The sequence below is a fragment of the Eulemur rufifrons genome, chromosome 3 (assembly GCF_041146395.1).
Source record: "Eulemur rufifrons isolate Redbay chromosome 3, OSU_ERuf_1, whole genome shotgun sequence".
Taxonomy (NCBI): Eukaryota; Metazoa; Chordata; class Mammalia; order Primates; family Lemuridae; genus Eulemur; species Eulemur rufifrons.
This window is the reverse complement of record NC_090985.1, coordinates 85,750,741-85,776,984: the sequence shown is the minus strand read 5'-3', so window position 1 is coordinate 85,776,984 and position 26,244 is coordinate 85,750,741. Positions and strand designations below refer to the sequence as shown.

At 34.2% G+C, this 26,244-nt stretch overlaps 1 protein-coding gene across 1 annotated transcript in view; it reads left to right on the top strand.

Annotated features, from left to right (window-relative positions):
• Nucleotides 1-22,057, top strand: part of LOC138381833 (uncharacterized protein C8orf34-like) — a 159,601-nt gene extending 137,544 nt beyond the window's left edge. Inside the window, 2 exon segments of the mRNA XM_069466418.1 lie at nt 7,953-8,125; nt 21,874-22,057. Of these exon segments, the coding sequence (XP_069322519.1) occupies nt 7,953-8,125; nt 21,874-22,057 (357 nt within the window).
• The last annotated feature ends 4,187 nt before the right edge of the window (nt 22,058-26,244 follow it).

Below are 26,244 nucleotides of genomic sequence, written 5' to 3'. Positions count from 1 at the left end.
TATCTATCATGTAGGTGAAAAATATCTCATTGATGTAGCTGAAAGCCTTGTATAACTCTACCAGATGATAGCCAGCTCCATCTCTAACCTGAATTTTAACTTTATCCCCTTGGTTTTTTGTTATTATATGACACACACACACACACACACACACACACACTCCCTTTCCTAAGAATATATTGCCCTGTTTTGTATGTTTTTAAACATATAAATGGTATCTTACTGATTGTATTTTTCTGCAGTTGGCTCTTATGAAAAATTATGCTGTAGACACTGACATACACATCTCCTTTTCTGTATAAGCAATCATTTCTCTCTGGTACAAAATTAGAAGATGACTTTCCTGGAAATATATCATGTGATATGGATTAGTGCATTTTTAACTTTATCATTAGGTAATGTAGAATTTCTCACTAAAGAGGTTGTTGTATTGATTTAGACTCCAACAAACAGTTTGTAGTAATATATATATTTTTTTGCTTCTGATCCTTTTCAACACTGCCATCCAGCATTTTAATGGAAAATGTTTCTTATGGATTCAGTTATCAATTTTATAATTTTTAACAAGGTTGAATGCCTGCTTTTCTCTTTTGCCAATTTTTATTGCTCAGTTATTTTTTCTTTAGATTTATGTGTTTATTATAAATTCTGGATGCCAACCTTTGTTGGTTATGTGTATCTTAATCATATTCTCTAATTTTGAGGATTGTCATCACTTCTTAAATAGTGCCTTCTATTAATAGAAATTTTTAACCTTAACTTGTAATATTGATGTTTTGTTTGAAAAAAATACTAGAGTCATGAAAACATTGTTTTTTATTTTCTTCTAAAAGTTCTGTTTTTTCACACCTAGGTCTTTAATCTATTTGCAGTCATTTTTTAATATGGTAAGAAGTTGGAATATATTTTCTCCGTATGGATAATAAATTTCCTAGAACCATTTATTGAAAAGTTTGTCATTTGTCCATCAATATGCATGTTTCTTCTGTCACTTACATTATTTCTGAGCCCTCTGTTTTCTTCCATTGCCCTATTTGCTTATTTCTATTGGCCTGTTGGGTTTGGAGTTGCATTAGATTGATATGAGAGGATTGACATCTTTACATTTCTGAGACATTCTATGAATATAGCGTATTTCCATTTAATTAAATTTTACAATGTTTTACAATACAGTCATGCAAATTTTTATTGAATGGATTCCTAGACATCTTGTATTTTTGGCTGTTATTGTAAATGGTATCCGTTTCATAAGTTACATTTTCAAACTAGCTGGCATATAGGAATAAAAATGATTTTTGCAATTTTATCTTAAATTCAGTACTTGCTGAATTCATGTCTCTGAATTCTCTTGATTTTTCTATATAAAAAAATGAGTTTTCTTTCTTTCTTTCCATTATGTGAGGAGACTGGCATGAGATTACCAGATTAAACATTCCCATTAGAAAAGGGGAATAATGAAAGGCTCATAAAAACCACTGGTTCATAGCAATTCTGAAATCTCACTCTGCAAATGTCATCAGGTCTTTTTACCCAGAGGTTGTGAGCTCGGGGAGTGGGAACTAGATTTCCTGGGAGTCCCCATCTATTTTTTCCCACAGCTTTTGGCTTCACCCTCTGGAAGTGTCTTCTTTTCTTATTTACCTCTTTGACCATTTATGAAGAAGGCACTGAACAAGATGCCTTTTAGCAGCTTCCTCAGCTTGTTCCTTCCTGGAGAAAAATGGGGCCCCGGAGGGCTTTTTACATCTGAAATAGTCCCAGTGCTTTTTACTTCAGGTTGGTGCTTTTGTTAATCCAATTGGCTCAAGTAATTTATTTATTTCCTATATATAATTTGATTCCTCCCCTCTAATTGTGCCAAAAACCACATCCACAATTCTTTGCAAGACATGCCTCTCTTTCTAGATTTAATTACTGGTATTTTAGGTGTTGGGAAACAACACCCTCAATAGGCACCATCTTAATTTTTTCAGAGGTCTTAGTAAAGGGTCTTATAGCCACATCCTAAATTTCTTCTTTACCCTGAGGCCTTATCTTTGTGACAAGGCCATGAATTTAATATTTGTACAATGATTTATATTAATTTAAAAATCTTTAGCTGTCGGGAAAGGCTGGAGATGAGAAACTCAGCGAGACTCTTAATATTTTCTCTAGGGTTTTCCTTGCAAGTTGGTCAGTTATTTTCTGAGCTCATCTGTTTCTTACAAAAAAACTTATATGTAGCTAAAGTAAGTAGTTGATGTTTGCAATATTTTTCTGAAAGTTTATTAGATTCACTTTCTATCTTCCAAGTTACCATAGATCATAGTTTTACCAAATATCTTAACAACACATAACACTGGTCTTCATTTTTCTAACCTCCCGTAATAATTTCCTTGCCATTTTTATAGCCTCCACCTGCCACTATATCCTAAAGTCAGTGGCATATATTAATATTTTAGACTTTTTTTAAGGAACACTCTACTTCTAGTAACAACTTCTGTCTCAATGAGCTACAGCTGTAGAACGAGTTACTTAAAAACTCAGTGGCTTAATACAATATTTATTTCACCTGCTTCTCTGGGGTTCAGCTGCTTCAGGCTGGTTCCTGGCTGGATGCTCAGCAGATCTCAGCTGGACTCGCTCACATACCTGAAGGCTGGCTGTCAGCTGATAGAAGCTTGGCTTGTTTGGGGTGACTCAAGTATGTTTGAAATGTTTCTTATTCTCCTTCTGAGACTAGTGGACTAGCATAGGCATGTCTTTCTCATTAGGACAGCAGAAATGCAAGAGAGACAGTGGAAACTTGCAAGGCCCCTGGAGGCCTCAGCTTATAAGTGGTTATGATAACTTCTGTCTATTCTGTTGACTAAAGTAAATCTGGTGTGTGGAGGGAAATATATTCCACCTCTATGGGAGGAACCCTAAAACCACATGACAAAGGACATGGACACTGGGAAGTTGAAGAATCTGGGCTACGAGCACCTTCATTCTTCCATACACTAAGGGCTTGATCATTAAAGCCAAAGGTCTAGGCTACCACGGATCTGTCCAAATGCACACGGGAGCTGCTTGCATGGCTCCCACTTTCCAGCCTAGACTTAGACTTTCTCTTCTGATGATTTCCTATCTCTTCCCACAACCTCGTTTTTCTCAGCTTTGCATTTAAATGATTCAACATTCAACATTTCATCTAGCAATATTGAATATTTTGAAGAAGGAGTGTTTTCAGGATATTTAGTCTATGAGTGGAAATAGTAGTACAGAAATTCTTAAAATTATTAAGATACAGTAGAATTTGCTTATCTAGCCCATAGGATATCCCAACTGGCCTTCTGTAATCTATAAAAATTTCCTACTATGGGTCTTATATTCGTTCACCAGCATAACAATTATCCAAATGGTTGGAGCTGGGGTATTTGTGGACCAGGCAGAAACAAAACAAGAAGTATAGAAAAGTAGAAATTCATCAGAGAGGGGAGTGAATTTTATAAGAGGAAATAATTTTAAGGAAGGGAGTATGGGAGCCAGCAAACAAAGTGGACAGAGGGGAATGAAATGGATATAAGTTAGAATGAGAAAGTTGGCACTGAAACAATTGAGTAGTGTACATGTGTATGATACACTAGGTGTACATGATGAAAAGTAGTTCAATTCATTTAATTAGCTAGATTGTTGTAATCATTTCACAATGTATATGTATATCAAAAGATCACTTTGTGCCACTTAAATATATACAATTTTTGTCTCTTGTACAATTTTTAAAAAGTAGTTTAAATCTTTGAGAGGCCTTTCTAAATAAAGTACATAAGGCATACATCTGAGTTTTGAGACCTGACCTCACTGATTCATTTTAATGTTGTTCTTTTCCTTCTATGCCTACAACCCTCCCCTTTTCCATCTTTCTTCAGCTACTCTGTATAAATCATGTGCTATGAGACATAGTGGATAATTTCTCATCTTCACCACATAAATGTGGGTAGATACAAATCAACAATATTGGTCTATTTTTTCAGGTAAACTTTCCAAAGTTATCATCTTAAAACAGTATAAACCAAAACTATCTTATGTCCTTGCACTCCATTTATAATTGATATTATGAAAAGTATATGCAAACAAAGTTGAAACTTAGTAATGAAACTTGAGAGCCACAAGCACCTCATCAATATGTTCTGAATAAAATAAAAGCAATTTTCTCCCTTTATATTAGTCATGTCACAGTTTTAACATGTTGATTAATAATGTACAAATTGTTCCAGGTTTTTCATTGTAGGTGATACAAAGTTTTTGATAAGAATGTGGGCTGATAAGTAAATATCATTAAAGACTAAAACAAAATTCTTTGAATACTTCCAATTGCTGATATGATGGATTGACCTTTGGCTAGTACACACTAATTATACTAAGTGTGAATCAGTTCATACTAATTACTAAAAATAATAGGGGCTAATGGGAAAAGAGCTTTTAACTATCTGCTTACGTTACCTTATTTAATCTCTAATTCAGGTTCAATGTGTGGATAGTTTAAGGATGTTTATTGTCAAGTCCAAATGTCTACTGTGTTTTTGTAGCACAATTTTGTGTTCCAAAAATTTCCTTTTGTGAAGTGACACATCAAAGCTTAAGAGTTTATAAGAAATATTTCATTATTTCAAATTGATCATCATCTTGTAGATTTTCTTCTGATAATGATTTAAAAAGTATGTTAATCAGTGTTGCCCATGAATCATTTATGTGATTTTTAGTTAGACATGGAGACACTTCATAATTCACCACATATGCATTGTATTTTATTCTTGAATTTTTAAAATTCAATCAGCACATCTTTTTGTGCTTATTTTATGAAACCAGAATGGTGCTAGTTGTTACGGAGGGAACAAAGAAATTTAAGACATGATCCCAGCTTTCCATAAACATCCAGTTTTATGAACAAGAGAAAAATGGATTTACATAACTTGGAGTGTAATCAAGTGTGCTGATAACCAGTGGTGAGAGCAGTTGAACTAATCAACTCATTGTGGGTTGGCCGTGAGGCAGGTTTCCTGGGGAGAGTGAGCCAGGGATAAGGTGACTACTTCTTGAATAGGTGAGGTTCTTGCTGATAGGCTCTGCTACAGAAATTTGTGATCTTTGGGACAAGTTTTGACTGGAAATGCTTTTCTTATTAAATTTGAGCATACTTGCTAAGAACTTCAACATCTAGGGACCTTTTACCTTGAAGGGCAAAGGAATGTGTATTTTTACATTACTAAAGAATCATTAGGATTTATAACATTTATCCCTGGGAGTTTAAATGATTTGTTTACCCATGTATTAAAAATATTTTCAAAAGCATTTTTTGTGTCTTTGCATTTAAAAATTTATTTTGCCATGCAGTAATGTTTGTGGTATGTTCTATGTAGTGTTAAGAACAACTCTCTTCATGGAAATCCTTTCATAAAGATACACAGAAAGATTTTTAGTTAAATAATGCACAAAAAAATCTGCTATTTTAACCTATTATTTGTGCATTATTTTGGAATTTCCAGACATAGGACGTTTTTAAAAAGAGAAAGTACTCTTTGCTTCTATCTTTTCATCAACACAAGGATGGTAGGAATATAATGAGCTTCGCACATTCAGAAAAAGAAAAATAGTAGAGGTTTGTTTTTCATCTGTGAATATTCACTTCCTAACTCCTCTGACCCTGCTTGCGACTCTTTGTATTGCCTTGCTGTCAGCTATTTCTCACTAAGTTTGTGCAGACAGCTGGAGTTAAACGTCCTGAATATCACACCGTTTATCCTCTTTCTGTGCTCTGCTTTCCAACAGCAGTGGCGTATATCATTTTATTTAATTTCCCAGTAAGCAACCAAGCGGTTGTTTCTGATAATCTGCCATTCTCAACTTTTTGATCACACCCAATTCTAAAACCTATTTCATTTCTTGTTTACCGTCCTAAACCCATTCATTTCTGTTTTTCTAGTGGTCAATGTATTTGTTCCAATTCTTACTTACTTTGAGCCTATAGCAAAGACAAATCTCTAAGCTCAATTCTGCGCCATATGTAAATGAGATTAACATTGAATTAGTCAACCTTTTAAATATATTATTCATAAAATAAAACTTTATAGGATGAAAACCTCCACTGTCAATTCCCTGTTCTGTTACTCTGCCCATCTTGACTACCAAGCATCTATTCCTACCCAACCTGCCTGTTCCAGCAGTGATGTGTCAAATCTATAGAAATGGCTGGGAAACAGTCCACATCCTTAAATAATTGTATCTAGCATATACACGGAATGTTATGGTCTAACTACGTTACCTACAAATTCATTTGATATAGTAAGTTTTGTAAATCTTATCATCCCCATTTCACAGTTGGAGAAAATGAGATTCAGAGACTAAGTAACATTTCAAGGTCTCACAGGCTGAAAAGGATTCCGAAACTGTAAATATGTTCATAGATTTTTTTTGAAATATATCTTCACCTTCGTCTCCTTTTAAAAGTAAAAATAGATTTAAAAATTAACGATATTGTTAATATTAATTCCTGTACTTCAAATAATATTAAATTGTGACAGATGAATACATCTTTCTAGTTGTTTCAAAACATTAATTTGATTGCTTGATTTCACAGCTGAAATCCATTGTAGCACTTTGGTTTCCTGATGCTGGTGACATAAGTATAGAAAGAGTTCAGATTAGTTGCTAAGTTATTACAAAGACTGTTTCTAAAATTTATCTGCTATATTTTCATATAGGCTAGATCAATATTAATAAATTCACTTTCTATCACTTACTGTCATTTGGAGAAATGCTTATCAAATATATCCTAAATCATTTTATGTGTTGCTTTTGGTATTATATTTGTATGTTAAGCACATATTAAATTGCATATATTGTAATATTTATATTATATTCTGTATTGGATTTGTATAATATTTTTGTGAATTGTAAAACAGATCTGAGTTTTTAAGGAATTGTTCAAGATTCTTGTAATACTAAAATTTTTCACTAAACATAATTTAAACAAGGCCTGTATTTGTCAGATGAAGATATTTTAAAGATACATTTTTCTTATTACAAGTATGTATTTATCATAGAATATTGAAAAGACATTGAAATACCAAAGGAAGAAATTAAAATTACCTGTAGTCCCTCCATTCAGTTAAAACCACTATTAAATTTTGACCTTATTCACCATTGTTTTCCTCAAGCAGTTCTTTGCACATAGTATGTCTTAATAAATATTAGAGAATGAATGAATGAATTAGTGAATGAGCAATGGATATACATCCAGATGAATTTGTTAAACAAAAATTAGATCATACTGTAGGTATTGCTTTTTAACTTGCCCTTTTTGCACTTAAAATATTCTCAGGAATTATATTAATTCAATATTCTCCTACAATATCTTTTTAATAGCTGTATCATATCCAAGTCTATGAAACGAGATTAATATTTGTTAAATTAGCATAATGTACCTTTTATTGATATTGCCATACTTTGAACTACTGGATCCTTAAAAGTCCAAAATGCTTCACAGTTGAAGCCAATGCACCCTTCCAGCCCTAACTCCTCTTGCCCATGGCCCCTGACCCCAACCCAGTTTCCACCTGAGAAATTATTTACCATTTCCCAGCAGTGAAGACACCAAGCTCTTTCTTTATGTGGCCCTTATTACACACTCTTCTTTCTGCCATATGTGCTTGTCCTGAGAACACATGTGCAGCCTTCCAAATCCAAATCCAAATCCAAGATTTCACTCCTGTATCCTTTGGCACAGTGACCTTCAGGAATTAGCATAAATCACTTAGAACAAGTCATCTAGTAGAGTTGGAATGAACTGAAGTTTTACATCAATAGAGAAAGAAAAAAGGAGCATTTTTGGTGTGAGTAGGTAGTCAAAACTTCAGACAAGATTATTTCCCTCTTGTTTCTGTTAACAGGAAAAAGCAATCTAAGGCAGCACATTCTTTTCTTCTCTTCAGGAAACAATGGCTTTTAATTCTTCCCTTCTGAGGCCCCGTGTGATTGGAGAATGGATTGGTAGAGAAGAAAATGATGCTGATCCACTAGCCGCTGAGATGCTACAGCCCCCAATTCCAAGAAGTAAAAATGACCAATGGGAAAGCGAAGACAGTGGCTCTAGCCCTGCAGGAAGGTGAGATGAGATGTCTGCTAAGATTCTGTATTATCAGTCTTTCAAGATAAAGGGAGAATAACCCCAAGTGCATGATTTTGATGAAATCCCTTCTAATAATTTTAAATAGAAAATTATGTTAGACTCCACATAGGATAAAAAAAAATATTTGCTCTGTTTTAAAATTAGAATGTTATTAGACTTGTTTTGGGGTTTTGGTTTTGAGTTTTTTCTCCACTTGTAGGAGATCACCATCTCTTTGCTACTAAAACTAAATAGAGAAACAATTTCAAGGACATACGCTATCTGTCAAGACCTGCCATAATATTGGGCAGAGAGCATCTGGCTGTTAAGAATTGGAGAGGAGGGACTTTGTGTCAGAAAGACATACTTAGTCATCAGAGACAATAAAACGATTAAATGTATGACAGACCACAGGAGGCAGAGTTAGTACAGACTATATATAGAGAGAAACCTTGGTTTAGAACCATTTAAATTTAGAGTTGATAACTGTGATTGAATATAATTATTTACACTTTTTTTTTAGTTTTTGAAACTACTATGATTTGTGAATTTGAAAATCCAGACTCCTTTCATTTTACTCAGACCCTTGATACTCCTTGATACTCGAAATGGTGATAGGAAATTTGCCTTAAGTGCCCATATGCTGGTGGAAGTGGAGTGATGTTGAAAAGTCCAGAGCATATTTATTAGAAAAACTATGTTCAGAATAACCTGGGTGTTTTTGTTTTTGTTTTTGTTTTTTGTAATACCAACTGCAATGAGTAAAACTTAAAACAAAAATGAAAACTTCTACAAGGCATCTGGGGTGCAAAGCATCATGGGAGGCCTGGTTTACACGAGCTTGAGAAAATGGATTTAAATGCTCCTGAATTGAAATGTGACAAGAGCTTAAACTTCTTGTGAATGTTGCTGGCTGACCACCACAGAAGAGTTTTTTCTATGCATAGTGTAGCTACAGTAACTTCGTATTTTCTATGTTAAATTGAACAGCAACCAATAGCTATTCTTTCTCAAGGAGAAAATTGTATTTTCTACAATGTAATAGCTTTCAGAGGTTCCTTGCTTTGACTTATCACTTGGCTGGAGGGAAGGAAATTCAGAATGTGCGTTAATGTGTCTCAGGCCTATAGAAAATTGATTCTATTTCCTTGAGAAATAACTTTTAAATTATTTAAATAGTTGAAATGTCTTGTATAAGGAGAAGAAAACCCTTTATAAAAATCCATTTATCTTCTTTTGTGAAATGCCAGATCAATTTCACCTGTCAACGAGGGTGATTTTATTTTTAATACCAGACTTATGAAACCCACTAGACCTTTATCTTTATGCTTTGGTAGATCTTTAGCTCTCAAATGTAAGATAGAGAAATGTCAATTTTCATTTTGCTTTCAATTTAGTCACAATAATAATCAGAGCTATTTATAGCAAATGTTAGTGCACTGTTTTCTTCCTGGCTTCAGTGAGCCCTGTATATTCAGTAAAGGGGAATGTGTTCTCCAATCCTATTTGACTCCTTTACCCAGAAAACTCAGTCTGTGAAGATCTGTCTCAAATATTGTTTGAAAAGTTGTTTTCAGCTTTATTTTTCTCTATCTTTAAATTGAGTTGAGGTATTACTCTATGACATGAAGAAAGTGATGAAGTTCTGCCCAGATGCCCCATTAGAACAGAAAGAATACATGCGTATCTGAATTAAGTTTAGAGAATAGTGCTGAACTGTGTTAGAAACTGTATTTTTTCCCATCTTCTAATACAAAACAGGATTTCTGAATTTATACCTGTAACTCACACAGCATTAGATGTGGTTTGGATGAATACAAAAGGGTTGGAAAGAAAATTTTTAATGGCTCTAGAATGTGTAACTATAGTATTAGCTTTTGTCCTTAAATAGTAATGAACGTGTACTATAACAGTCAAAACATTAACAGACAAAAGGATATTCTACACTCTTGAAAGAGAATACTTGATTTTCGAGCATGACTTCATCCATTTTTCAGCTTCCCCTCCCCAGTTGGGGCAGGCCCATTGTTGTTGTTGACTGACATCTATTACATGAGTGAAGGAGGTACAGGCTGTTACTAGACATCTGCTAGATAAAGTCTGGTGACAAGAATTGTCTTATCTTTATTTTTTGCCCCTTTTCCTATCTCAGTGTTTTTTATTGTTTATTGTGTAAGTCTTATTTGAATGGTTATAACTACAATACTCCCTCTTTCGTACATTGCCAACTTTCTCTTTCATGCAAAATAATAGATACATGATAGGCTGGAATTTCAGCATTAAATTAGAGAGAATGAAATAATAGCATAATAAGCCTTGGGACTCTTATGGGTAGAAACTTAGTCCAAATTTTTCCTGGAACATTTTTTTCAATGGTGTACATTACCTGAACATTTTTTTAGGTCCCCCCAATGCAACATTGTATGAAGAGGGACAGTGACTTTGGTAGGCATACCTGACACCTGAAGGGTAAAGTGCTAGTTAAAAGAAAGGCAGTCATCAGGGTGATATGGAGAAACTAATAGAAAAAAACAAGAGACACTAACATGCAGTCCATGGCCCCTAGATGGTTTCTGGATGGGCCTCAAGAGAGTTGTGAATCTCTTGAAATGATGTGTGAAATGTTGTATGTATGTGTATATATGGTCATTTTCCTGCATTTTTCTGCCACATCTTTCTTAGATTCTCAAAGGAGTTCAGAATTAATAGAGAAATTAAAGCGCCTGAGCGGGAAAAGGGAGAGGTGAACGCGCTGGGGAATGAGTGAAGTCTTTCTATGATTGTCAGATACTCCCGCTGGTATCAGTTGCTATGGCTGGCCTGGCTATGCAGTGGGAAAGCATATTCATTCATTGCACATTTAGGGTTATTAAGAATAATCCCACAGTTATAATACAAATGTAAACAAAAATTTGTGTAATAAACCTTTATAATCTTATTTTAGGCCATCTTAATTAGATTTTGCAATAGCCGTGTAATGGATTTCCTAAAATGACTTGTTAAATTGTAATGTGAATTTGTAAATAGGCTCATCAAGCCTCGAAAACCTAATGAAATTCCTCTAAAGCTGAACCACTTTATTAAAACAAGAATAATTTCCATAAGTATTATAGATCTGGTGAATTGGCTTTATTTGTTAAGTGAGCATTATTATTAGATTGTAAATATGCCATAAAATGAATAGAAAGTCATACAATTTAGAAATGCATATTAAATATTAAAATAAAAGCTAAATTTATTTCCCATTAAGAAGTTTTCTTTCTATTAAAGCTCATAATTGCTTCTGACATATCAGTGAACAAAATCTGGAAATGTTCCCCATCCTTATAGAGTTTCTATCCACAGCAAGAGACAATGAACGAGGGAGTATAGAAATATATGCCATAAATTACAGTAGTGATGGGTGGTGTGATGGAAAATAAATAAGGAAAAGAAAGAAGAAAATAGATTGGGGGGCCTACTCTTTTACATAAGAAGTCCAAAAGCAAGGAAATAACCCTAATATTGTCAGATTTTGGCTATTGTGACTATGATAGAAAATAAATAACACATATGGTAGAGATAAAGTAAAATTAGTAATTTACAAATATTCTAATGTGAAAAATTTAAACATAAAGAATGTTGATTAATGAAAAATTAATCTGCCAAAGCAATCAAAGCACAGAAGCCTTAAAAATATCTAAAATAAACAAAAATTCTAACTCATGACTCACACATTTCTTTTTTAAAGTCAAAATAGTACATAAATAAGGCACACATTTATTTCAGACAGAAGTCATTTTGACAAGCTCACAATTTCTGTTTTATTTATTTAGGAATTTATTTAAGTAGGAAATACATATCCTAGTTCAAATAATTATTTTTTGAAACATAGCACAAGTCATCTGTGGACTTTATGTCTATTACACAGGCAACATTTTGGACTTAGTCAGTAGCTAGGTCTTCCAGTTCTGTACCATCTTGACGACCAAACCATGTATTTCATGAGACTAGAGAAAACACTTGCTTCAACTCTCAGGAAATGGTTTTGGTCATTGTTGGCTGATGAGAAGGAGTTACACATTTATAATCTACCATTTGTTTCTCATCTTCCACATCCATATCTATATGTTTTTTTCTTCTTGTATTTCACTACCATCTTCCTGTGTCCCTGGATATTTGTATCTCTCAAGTTGAAAGATGTGTACATCTACTTAAATTAATTCTTATTTTATTTATTAATTCCTATTTTATATACCCAGGTTGCCCCCTTGTGTTCTTTAAACACATAATGATATTAATTATCATCTAGAGACTGCTGTGTGTACCTTGTTTAGCTTAACCTATTTCATCCTCATGAAAACGTTTCAGGAATAAGGAAACTAATTCCCAAACTAAGTCCCATCCCTGCTTCAAGATTGGATAGCTATTAAGTGGTTAAGTTACTGTCTTGCTCCAAATTCTGTGCCCTTAAATGCTTTGCTCTACAACCTCTCTTGGGAAAGGAGTTCTAAGCATCCTGGTATCATTAAGATTTAGGTTCAAATCTGGAGAAGAGGGGCCCTAGGACCCTGGTGCTCTTACAAGGACCCCAGTCCCCCTTGCCCATCTTGCTCACCACTGTCTGCAGTAACACCCTGCCTCCCTGCAGTAGGATCATACTTTCTCTTAATGGTGGTCTGATCCTTAGGCTGTGGGGCTGGAGAGGAGGGAGGTGTCATCCTTAATCTTCTGCTTACAGATCTTGCTCTCTGCTTCCTAAAAGGATCCCCAGTTCTGAATCTTATGTTTCTCCACTGTGATAATTTTCCATATCTTCTTGTAGCAATAATTTACCAATCCCCAGTCATTTCCCTTTTCCTGACTATGCAAACATCTGACTCCCTGTCACTCTCCCCGACACCCCTCCTGTCTTGGTAAAATCAACATCAACATCCGTGATTCTTCACCAAATTTGGTCTCTCACTTCCTTTACCTACTCTTTGCCACTGGTCCTGAATTCCACCCTATCTCACCCACTCACTCCCTCTGCCATATCCTAGACCTTCTCATTACCATTATCTGCAAATCCACTGTGTCAATTTTAGGCATCTCACTCTCTGACTATCACCTCCTTGGATATACCCTCAACTCTTTTGTCCCTCTTTTCCTGTTTTACTCTCCTGGCTTAAGTCTAATTCTTTATTCTGTGGCTGATCTAACATAGGCTGGAGAACACTTTGGCACAATGGCCAGTGCCACTGAATTCATGACCACCAAGCTCCAGGGGCACACAGGCCAATGATGTTGCTGCTTTACCTAGTCCTCTGACCTGTCCACGATCCTCAATGATTACTTCATGTCTTTCCTTCTCTTCTCCAACCTCCAGCACTTCTTCTCCATCCTTATTCTCACCTGCTGGCTCTGTTCCCTATTTCACAGAGAAAACAGCTGCGGTGAGGAAGAGAACTGCACAGCCTCCCTCCCACCTGGCTTGTCTGTGCCCAGGCCCCCGCTGCTCTACCGTGCCTGTGGGTGAGCCACCCTCGCTCCACTCCAGGGCACTAAATTCTCATTCTCACTCACCTACACAAGCTGATCAGTTCCCTCTGTTCCCTGCACTGTTCCCTTCTACTACTTATGTTCATTCCCATTAGCATAAGGTATGATGGGACTCCTCTCTAAGAGGTGAAGCCTCCCTGGCCCCAGCTTATTGTCGTCTATCTTTCATTCACTTTAGAATAAAGCTCCTTAGATTTTACTGCCTTGTGTTCACTGTCCACTCCTCTTAATCTTTTCCAAATAGAATTTTATTCCCACCACCTATTGAAACCACCCTATCAGTGTCACAGTATATGACCTCTTGTCCATGTTGTCCAGTGTCATTCAAATGACCTCTGCCTTCGGAAATTCCAGCACCAGACTTAACCTAGCAGTGGTGTTTGGGATCCCATCTCTCGGTACTCTATTCAGATATGTTCCTCACAGTCCTTTTCTGTAATCGTGAAATTCAAAACGCTCTGAGAATCAAAACTGTCGTCATAGCTCATGATAGCAAAACCTGATCTAAACACAGTAGATTCCTTATTTATCCCACTGGGTGGGAATGCTGATACATAATGATGTGGAAATACTGATGCATTTGATAACAGGGTGAGGCCCCAGACCCTCCTGACAGTGTTATGCAATATCGAGCTTATGCAACAGAGCACATCCAGCCCCAAGGGTTCTAGAAAAACAGTTGTGGACCTTGAAAAAATTTTAAGTTTACATTTAGGTAGAAGTACTTTTTTTAAATAAATATACATATTTTGATCATATGTTGGCCTTTTAAAAATAATCATGTTTTATAGGAATAAAAATAAGCATTTGATTTATGCTTATTCATATAAAATAACATTTTCAAGATAGAGTATATATTATTTTTGCATGAAATATTTAACTTCTGACCATTCTAGATATATTTAAGTCCATAGTAAGTAGGCAAAAGCCATTGTCAGAATGTATATTAAATATCTGCTTTAAACAGTAATGCTTTGAGTATTATTACTGACTCCTAAGGGGGAAAATTGCCTTAAAGCTGTAACTGTCTGTGTATATGAAATCATAAAGTATATTCTGTTAAGCATAGAATATTATAAAATATAATATTTTGTTACCTTTTATTAAATTTATAATATAAAATATAAAGTTATGAAGGAAAATTTATTTAACTGATTTATTCAACAGACACATAAATAGAGCTATTTGCTAGGCACTGTTCTCCATTTATTAACCATTTTTAGTTGTCAAACCAGTGGAGGAAGTGGCTATAGGAGGTACTACTATAATTTGCATTACAGATGAAGCAACCAAGGAAAAGAATGGATAAGTAACTTGTCCAAAATTATTCATCTTGTAAATGATTATGTTCAGTTGTCATTCAAAGCAATATACATCCCTTCTCTGAATCAAAAGCTAATGAGACTAAGGTAATACATGAATATCATTATTCATTTTAAATAATTTGACTTAAATAAAATAATCTAGATGTTTATTCCTGTTTAGCATGTTAGGTCCATCAGCTAAAAAATACCAATTAAAATTTTATTGGATTTGTTTTGCCTTGCTTTCTTCCCAATGAGCCAAGTTGGTCAAGAAAGACTTTAAAATTGTTACATTCTTAGTTTAAAGGGCACATAATGAGACAATGTAGAAGACAGATACTATGGCAAGAAACTGGGCCTAAATAAACTATTTCCATCAATTTGCATGTGAATATTTATATTTTATCTCTACTATTATAAAGTAAAAATAATTTTCTTTAATCATTTGAAATTACACTGATAGTAACTAATACTTAAAAATTTTTTAAATGGATGCATTTTTACAATATCTCAGCAACAATACTATTTATGTTGGGCACCCAGTTTGGAATAGAAGATAAAATTGAAATAAATATTATTAACAAAGGCATGCCTTCATTTAAAAAAATTTTTCCCTTAAGTTTTTACTTTGAAAAGTTTCAAACCACAAAAAATTTGTGATTTGTAATATCAAGATTCCCATATACCCTCCACCAATAGTCACCAATGAACATTTGCCATCTTTCTTTTACCTATCTGTGACCTATTATCTGCCTATCTCTTTATCTATGTTATGTCTCTATGTGTTTATGTGCCTATCATCAATCTATCATACTCAATTTTTTGACAAATTGTGTGAAAATAAGTTACAGATATTATAAAACATTAATTCCATAATTGATTACCATGTATTTCTTAACAATAAGGATATTTCTTATATAACAATAATATAATTATTATACCAAAAATTTAACAATGACACCATAAAGTTATTTAATGTAAAGTCCATTTTTAAATTTCTTCAATTTTCCTAGTAAGGTCTTTTATGGATTTTTGTATATTTGTTTGTTCCTTTTTTATCTAACATCTAATAAAGGATCATGCATGGAATTCATTTGTCAAGTCTTTTTCATCTTCCATAATCTGGAATAGTTCTCTGCTTTTTGTTTTCTTTCACGACATTGACATTCTCGAAGACTATAGGCCAGTTATTTTGAAAAATGTTCCCAAATCTGCATTCGTCTGATTGTTTTCTGATTAAATATAGGTTAAAAATTTTTGGCAACAATTCTACATAGGTCCTCAAAAAACTAAACATAGAACTACCATAGGACTTAGCAAGGAAATCAGTATATTGAAAAGATGTCTGTACTCTCATGTTTATTGCAGCACTATTCACAATAGCCAAGATTTGGAATCAACCTAAGTGTCCACCAGAGATGAATGGATAAAGAAGTTGTGGTACATTTACACAATGGAATATATTATAGCCATAAAAAGAATGAAATCCTGCTATTTGCAAGAACATGGATGGAATTGGAGAACATTATGTTAAGTGAAATAAGCCAAGAACAGAAAGATAAATTTCATATGTTCTTGCTCATATGTGGGAGCTAAATATTAAAAACAGTTTATCTAATGGAGATAGAGAGTAGAATGATGGTTACCAGAGGCTGGGAAGGGTACAAGGGTAGTGGGGAGGGGGGTATAAAGTGGGAATGGTTAATGAGTACAAAAATATAGTTAGATAGAACAAACAATATTTGATAGCACAACAAAGTGACTATAGTCTACAATCTTATGGTGTACTTTAAAATAACTAACAGAGTAGACTAGGAATGTTTCTAACAAAAAGAAATGATAAATGTTTGAGGTGATGGACACCCCAGTTACCCTGATTTGATTATTACACATTATATGCATGCATCAAAACAACACATGTATTCTATAAATATATACAACTATTATGTACCCATAATAATAAAAAATTAAAGTAACTTTGATAAAAAAGAAAGGCGGTACATGGGCAACGTATGTAACCTGTAATTCTGTATCCCCCATAACAATAAGATGAAATAAAAAAAAAAAAAGGAAAAAAAAAAAAAAGAAGGTATAAAAACCTACAAGGAAAATATTCAACAATCTGGATCCTATAAGGAGTCTACAAATTAAAAGAAGAGAAGCAGTCCTTAAAGGATACAGAGAAAAAGCATATCTAGCAGGGGGGAGAGGTTTCTTACAGGAAATAGAACCTTTAGGAATATACCTGTGTTGACTTCTCAATAAAAGAAAACTTGTAATTTATACTGACAGGAAAACAAACAATTCTGCGTAGTTGGTATTATGTACTTCCTCATTGCATCATCTCAGGAGGACATATAATGTCAGTGTGCCCCACTATTGGTGATGCTAAGTTAGATCATTTGGTTAAGGTGGTGTCCACCAGATTTCTCCTGTGTAAAGGTATCATTTGTCCTTCGTAATTATTAAGTCATCCGTCAGTTTGTTTTGGTAAAGATGGGATAGACTGATATCTCTACTTCTCCCCACTAAATACAATTGTAAACCCTGAAATAAAGCAAGAAGCAGTCAAAGAAGGGCTGTGAAAAAACATAAAGAAGAAAGTGGAATGATTGGGGACCTGAGGACTGGAGGAACAACGTAGCAGCAGGGGCCTTATGATCCCCCAACCAACAGAATAAGTCAACCTAGGTCTGGCAGTTCCCAGTTTCCAAACTAGCAAGAGAAGTTAGCTCGAGTAGGTTTATTTCCCCCCCTAATTGGATGTGAGTCCTGCCAACAACACTAGGAGAACCCAGAGGCACAGGCCAGAGGAATTGATCAGGAACCTCTCTGGCAGTAATTGACCAAGGGATACGCTCACTTTCCCTGCCAGATTTGAGACCCCCCCTTCCCCACTGAAGACACCGGGGCAGCTGAGTGGCACCAGCAGCAATGACTCTACCTCAGAGAGTGGCCTTGCCTGGAAGTCTGTTCGCACTGGCTTGAGAGACCCCTCCCCTCCTGAAAGACACCAGGCATTCCAGCGCTTTTTACTAGACAAAAAGGCACCAGTAAGAGGAGCCCTCCACAACAAAGCTCATTGTGGGAAGCCTTTTTGTCCCCACATTCAGATACTCCCTTCATCTACATAGAGGCCCCACATGTCCAACCTGGGGATGCTCCGTCTGCTCCCGTAGCAACACTAGCCCGCAGAAGTAGAAGCCACAGCAACACCAGATAAATGAAGCAAATCAAAGCGGCATTGCCAGAGCTCTAACAAATTGTCATTGGAAACACAGTCTACAAAAGGAGGCCAGGAGCTACAGTTGACTGCCTTCTGAAACAAAAGGCTTAAATAGGACCCAGACTCCTAAAATAGTAGTCAAATTGTATAGGATACAATAAAAAAAAAAAAATCACCAGTCATACCAAGAACCAGGAAAATTACAACTTGAACGAGAAAAGACAGTCACCTGATACTAGCTAGCATTGAGATTAATCAGAGGGTGGAATTATCTGGCAAAGAATTTAAAGCAACCATCATAAAAATGCTTCAATAAACAATTAAAAATTCCCTTGTAACAAATAAACATATGAAATATCAGAAAAGAAACAGAAATTATAAAAAAAGAATAAAATGGAAATTATAGAACTGGAAAAGAAATAAAAGATATTAAAAACTTGTTGGTTAGAGATGTTGAGCATTTTTTCATATGTTTGTTAGCCATTCTTATATCTTCTTTTAAAAAATTTCTATTCATGTCCTTTGCCTACTTTTTGATAGGGTTGTTCAATTTTTTCTTACTGATTTTCCTGAGTTCTAAATAGATTCTTGTTATCAGTCCTTTATCTGATGTGTAGTATGCGAAATTTTTTTCCCATTCTGTAGGTTGTCTGTTTATTCTCGTGACAGTTTCTTTGGCTGTGCAGAAGCTTTTTAATTTAATCAGGTCCCATTCGTTTATTTTTGTTGTTGCTGTGATTGCCTTAGGGGTCTTCCTCATAAATTCTTTGCCTAGGCCAATATCTGTAAGAGTCTTTCCTACATTTTATTCTAGAATTCTAATAGTTTTGCACCTAAGGTTTAAATCTGTTATCCACCGTGTTTTGATTTTTGTGAGAGGTGAAAGCTGTGGGTCCTATTTCAGTCTTCTACATGTGGCTATCCAATTTTCCCAGCACCATTTATTGAATAAGGATTCTTTTCCCCAGAGTATGTTTTTGTCTGCTTTGTCAAAGATTAGATGGCTATATGAGGATGGTTTTATATTTGGATTTTCTGTTCTGTTCCACTGGTCTGTGTCCCAGCACTTGTGCCAATACCAAGCAGTTTTAATAACCACAGCCTTGTAGTATAGTTTGAAGTCTGGCAAATTAATACCTCCCATTTTGTTTTTATTGCTTAAAAAAATTGCTTTTGCTACACGGGGTATTCTCTGGTTCCATACAAATTGTAAAATTATTTTTTCTATATCTGTGAAAAATGATGTTGGTAATTTAATAGGGATTGCATCGAATCTGTAGATCACTTTGGGTAGTATAGACATTTTAACAATGTTGATTCTTCTGATCCACGAGCATGGCATGGTTTTCCACCTATTTACATGCTCTGCAATTTCCTTCCTCAGTGTTTCATAGTTCTCCCTATAGAGGTCCTTTACCTCCTTAGTTACTAATCATCAGGGAAATGCAAATCAAAACCACAATGAGCTATCACTTAACTCCTGTGAGAATGGCCTTTATCAAAAAGTCCCAAAACAATACATGTTGGCGTGGATGCAGAGAGACAGGAACACTCATACACTGCTGGTGGGACTGCAAACTAGTGCAATCCCTGTGGAAAGCATTATGGAGATACCTTAAACAGATTCAAGTAGACCTACCATTCCATCCAGCAATCCCATTATTGGGCATCTACCCCCAAAACCAAAAGTCATTCTATAAAAAAGACACCTGTACCCGAATGTTTATAGCAGCACAATTCACAATTGCAAAGATGTGGAAACAACCCAAATGCCCATCAATTCATGAGTGGATTAGTAAAATGTGGTATATGTATACCATGGAGTATTACTCAGCTACAAGAAATAACGGTGATATAGAATCCCTTTTGTTCTCCTGGAGAGAGTTGGAACCCATTCTATGAAGTGAAATATCCCAAGAATGGAAAAATAAGCACCACATGTACTCACCATCAAATTGTTTTTCCCTGATCATCACCTAAGTGCACATTTGGGAATAACACCAATTGGGTATCGGACTGAGGTGGGGGGTGGGGGGAGGGGATGGATGTATACCTACATGATGAGTGCGATGCGCACTGTCTGGGGAATGGACATGCTTAAAGCTCTGACTTGGGGGGATGGGCAGGACATGGGCAATATATATATAACCTGAACTTTTGTACCCTCATAATAAGATGAAATAAATTAAAAAAAAACTTGTTGGATGAACTCAGTAGTAAAATAGAGATGACAGAGGATAGAATCATTGAATGTAAGGACAGATCCATAGAACTTACCCCTTCTCAACAACAGAGAGAAAATAGACTGAAGAACACAGGACACAGCCTCAGGGTTCTGTGGGAGAATAGCAAAAGATCTGACATTCTTATCATTTGAGTCCCAAGAAGAGAGGAAAAAAGTGAGTGGGATGAATAAGAATTAGAAGGAATAAAATCTGGAAACTTCCCAAATTTGGTGTAAGATATAACCTACAGATTCAAGAAATTGATTAAACCCCACATAAGATAAACCCAAGGAATTTCACTCCAAGGCATATCACAAATAATTTCTGGAAACTAATAACAAAGAAGAAATCTTAAAAATAGCCAAAGATAAATGACAAATTATCTCAATTCAAACATCAAGTCAAATGACTGTGGATTTCTCACCTGAAAATATGGAGGCCAGAAGGAATTGTCAAAAGGAATTGTCAACCACAAATTTTATACCTAGTGAAACTACATTTCTGGAAAAAGAGGTAATAAAGACATTTTTAAATGAAAACTGGAAGAATGGGTTACTAACAGGTGTACCCTTAAAGAATAAATGAAGGAAGTTCTTCAAACAGAAAGGAAGTGATAAAAGACAGAATCTTGGATTATTAGGAAGGAAGAAAGGAAACCGGAAAGAGCAGAAATATAGGTATATACAATGAACTATCCCTATGAACTTTAGAAATGTTATTTTCTTATTAAATCAAAATTGTAATGCCATCTGATACTCAAAATAATAATATTTAAAAGTAGGAAAGGTAAAGGTACTGAAACAAAAGTAAGGTATCCATGCTTCACTCAAAGTGGTAAATGTTGACACTAGTACAACTGTCTACTGACTGTAATATGTCACATGCATATTGTCACACAAAGAAACAGTCATTAGGAAACCTATACACAGAGATAGACTCTAAAGCACTGTAAATATATGAAGATAATTAAATGGGGGAGAGAAGAGTCTTTTTAACAAATAGTGCTGGGACAACTGTATACACATGCAAAAGAAATTAAAGTTGGGTATTTTTATTAATAAAATCTTAGTGTAGTAGTTAAAATATTTATCCCATTACATGTGTTTTTCTTGACACACATTTGCTTTGTAAATCAGGAGCTAATAATCTGAAGTTTCTATTTTCTAGCTCCTCTTAAAAAATCAGAAAATCCATTAACAGTGGGTTTTAATTCCCACATGGCAACATTTGGCAGGAGTGGATAAGCACCTCCTCTCTTCAATGGAGAGGAGTTTTCAGCTCTGCCATACTCACTTGGGAATTTGTTAGTGAGTTACCAAAGGGTGTCTGAGAAAGACTCCATACTTCCATTATCCTTGGGGGAAACTCTAGCAATGTGTCCATAAACTTGCATAACAAAAATAACTGAATGAAAATTTGTTAGATTTTCTTTACTTATCACAGCTAATTAACATTTAAATATTTCTTCAGCTTAAAGATGGAGCCTAAGACTAAAGGATTAAAACAGCAGCAGCAGCAACATAAGAAGCTCCTGGCAGCGATGCTCTCTCAAGATTCTTTTGAGTCCGTCCACAGCCCCACCCCATCTGTAACAGAGGAAGATATTGATAATGAAGATGATGCAATGGAATTGCTGGGTAATTTTAAAAATTAATAATTTCTCTTTTTCTTCTCTGGCAGTGTAAAAATGTCTAGTGATTAAGAGATTTTTAAAATTTTGAATTAGTTTTGTCTTAGGGAAAAGAAACCGTTTAGGACATACTTTATTTACCTTAGACTAACCTAAGCATGTGAAATATTGATTAGACTGTATTTTGTGCTTTGTGTATGCAGCACTTTACCTTCTACTTAAGCTTTATTCTGTGTGCAGTTGTGATAAAAATTCAAGTCTGTCTGCTTAATTCTCTGATTATAATTATCATGACCACATCTATTGTCTATAAAAAATACCTAAAGTACATATTTCAGCCCTCATTCCCAAATGTCCCCCCATTATTTCAAGGACATTTAAAAAATAGAATAAAATTTAAAGGGGAAGATAGTACATTAATCTTTTAAGTCTTTCATAAATGATAGGAAACTTTACAAAGATTTCAAAGTATTTTCGGGCTCATTTTTTTTTTATGAAAATCTTATTAGTGTTGTATATGTAGGATATCTTTTTATTACATATTTTTTAATAAAGTGAATGTATGTTTTTGCTTCATCAGAAATAATCTCATCATATAAATTTTTAAAATTGAACTTATCTTTGGAAAATCATTTTTCCAAAAGAAGGAAATGAATTTTATTTCAGAAAGAGTGACCCACATATAAACCAATGAGTTTTTAATTCAGTGTATAAATTATTCTATTATAAATAATTAGTTCATCAAATGCTTTGTAACAATATACTGTTGTATTTTAACTAGAAAGAGAATAAATAATGTAATTATTCGAAATGTTTCAACACATTTCACATATAGAATATAGAATCTCAAAAAAATATAGCCATTTTCTAAAATTTTTTTTCTAAACCAGACTCCTTGGTTTTAAGTGTTTATGGCAGTAAAATGGTATCATCATCATAAATGTATATGTCCCATGCACAGACCTACAAAGATGTTATTTAGTCAATGATGGCAGGTTCACAGATGTTTTCTGATGGTACAAAAACTGCATTCATGCTAGCATTAAGGAGACAATATCGTGGCATTTTGACTACATGCTCTTGGTTTTTTTTTTTTCCTAACAAATAGGTCTTATCTCCCCACCTCCAAGTCATTAATGTGGCAGCTGTGCCAGATGTGGCAGTGGTAGCTCATTCAACTTCCATTCAACAAACATTTACTGAGCACTTACTACATACCAGGCACTGGGGTTGGTCCTGGCAACATAAAAATAAAATAATCCTGGTCTCTGTTTGCAAGAATTTTACATTCTAGTGTTCAAGAGACAAATGTAAATACTCATTCTAATAGCATTCACTATCTGTGCTAATTGGATTAAGTGCACAGTTGTATGTAGGGGTAACAGGTAATGCAGAGGTGAGGGACAATGATCAGGGAATGTTTCCTAGAGAAGCTGATTCCTCTAGTTAGTCCTGAAGGACCAGCACGTGTAAGTGCAAAAGGTGGAGTGTGGTTGTGGTAGGTTCGCTCTTGTAGACGTGGGCTCTTCTGCTATGGCACTTATGATTGTGCTTGTAAATTGTTCCTCTGCTTTTGTCAGTGACAGTGAAAGGACAAGTGAGATCAAGGGATTCGTTAAGGAGACACAGGTGTCCACTTAACCCGGGTACTCCCTAGAGCTGCTCTGCTCTGAAGTTTCTAGTTTCCCAAGCTGAAGACCAGAGGATTAGGTTTTTGGAGACTACCTAATGGTGAGCAATTAGTAACTGGTCCTCATTAATTCTTTTTATTTAGACATTTTAGCCTGTGGTCTGAGCAAGCTTAATAATGAGAGATAGTTGAAGGTTTAGACTTTCTTCATGTAATTCCATGTTTCTCAGCATAGGTGGCTAGTGGTGTGATAACGTTGGTCTCTAGGTTATGAGATTTCTCTGCAATAGCATAGAATGTTCCAAGCCTCATGGGCTATCTCCGAAAATAATGCCATGTGCAACTTCTTATTTTTGAAACTGATTCCAGAGAAACATATGTGATTGTGTCTATTTCAGGAAAATATAAATGCTAAGTTCGTGACATTTATGTGAAATCAAATTTTATAGAATTTATGTAGAATCATTGTAAGACAAAATAGAGACCTCTGGTATTTAAAATCTTTTTGAATCAGCATTTTGTAGAATGAGTTTACTATAGCTTATGTGTTTTTAGGAGTTTAACTTGTTGTTATCTATACCAACATATTCCTGGTGGAAAAATGTATGTATTATGCATGGGAAGCACTCTGTAAACCTTGTGAAGTGATAAATAAGTAAAATGTATAATTATTAGTTAGCAATATAAAAAAGCATTATTCCTCAGGAAAAGTGGTTGATTTGAAGGGGGAAAAAAAACTCTGTTAGTTAAACTAGTAGAAGATAGTAAAACTATTGATTCTTGTTTTATTAAGGAATCTAGCATTGTTAATATATGATGATTAATATTTAATTTTTCACTGTTGTTTAATTGTATATTTGTGGATTTTTAAAAATATATTGGGCATATGAGCATATTATAATACAGCACCTATAATTTTTTAAGTAGATTAAATATTTTCTGTAAGATTACTTCAAATAGTACCTATAAATTCATAGTGCAAAGTAGCTTAATATGGAATTAATATACATCAGAGAATAAAATATCCAGACTTGTAGAATTTTAAGATATAACAACTTTAAGCACCTTGGAAATTGGCATTCTAATTATAGAAGATATTAAATGAAAGATTTGCCAAGTCACTTCGAACTAAATAATTCTCAATGTCAAATAAAAGATATTCTCAAATATTTTAGTAATTGTGCTGGAAATTAATGACCACAATCAATAAAATGTTATAGATAATCTTCACATATTTTAAAAAAAATTAAAATAAATGATTTCCAAAAATGGAATGACAAGTTACAATGGTAGAACAAGAGATTTGTAAAAAATCCCTCTATATTTTACTCGATTAATTCTCACAGAAAACTTGAGGAACTTCATTAGTTTAAAAGATATTAATTAATATTTCAGCTGTGTGAGCCCATTTTTATTACATGTATTATCATCTTATTCTTGTTGAAACTCAAATTTCAATTATGAGTTTGATTGTTCTCTATATGATTTATACTCCTTTAAAAATACCATCATAATTATTTGAAAGACACAACTACTTTTTTAATACAGTCTAGTATGGGATATTGCAAAAAAAATTTTTAGGCTTTTTCAGAATTAATGATTAGGTAAGTGTCTAAAAATCACATCCAGAGATGCTAAAAAAGGTGTACAACATTAATCATGCTTTATACATTTTTGGTTTTAGCTCATTATATAAAAATTAAAAATTAAAGCTAAAATTATTTTGTCCAGAACAAACAAGGTGATTGCAAATAGATTTTATTTGTTTAAAAAGGAGTAATCAAGAACAAGTATAATTATACTGGTATTCTTTGTTCAGTATAGAGTTTCTATAACATGATATCTTACCAAAGTTTGTTAAATAAAAACTTACTTTGCTAGAAGGACTCATTATATTAAGGAACTCCTTTGGCAAATTTTTTTTTGCATTGTGATCAACCTTTATAAAGTAAATATTCACTCTCTGTTCTGTTTTTTTTTTTTTTAATTGGAGGCTTTTTAAAGCAGAAAGAACCCATGTTGGCAAAATAAGAACATACATTTTCCCTGATGAGAAATGGATGCTGTCATTCAATAATGTAAAATTGAAAAAAAAAAAAGATGTGAGGGCTCTAAATGTTTTTTTAAAAATTTACCTACTTACCAATCTACCTATGTTTTAATAATTTAGGGTATGTAAAATAGTTTAAACATAGGGGGCCATACATACAAACTTTTTCTTCCTTGTTGGTTCTTTTGATCATTGGAAATATCAGGATAACAGAAAAATTGTCACATTAAGATGAAGTTTCTTCATTAAAGAGAGTCTTCATACAAAGCCTGAGGACTTTCAAAAATTAAATGTATGGGTCCTTCAATATTGTCTATAAGATTGCCTTAAATACTACTTATAAATTCATTCACAGTAATACAAAAATTTTAATATAGAATTAGCATCTATTAGAGATATAAAATATTCAAATTTGTGAGATTTTAATCTTTCAAATCATCTCATGTTTAGTAGTTCCCATCTTTAAATATACAATATTCTAAAACTTTCCAGTAATTACACACTGTACTGGCAACTGATGAGCACAAATAA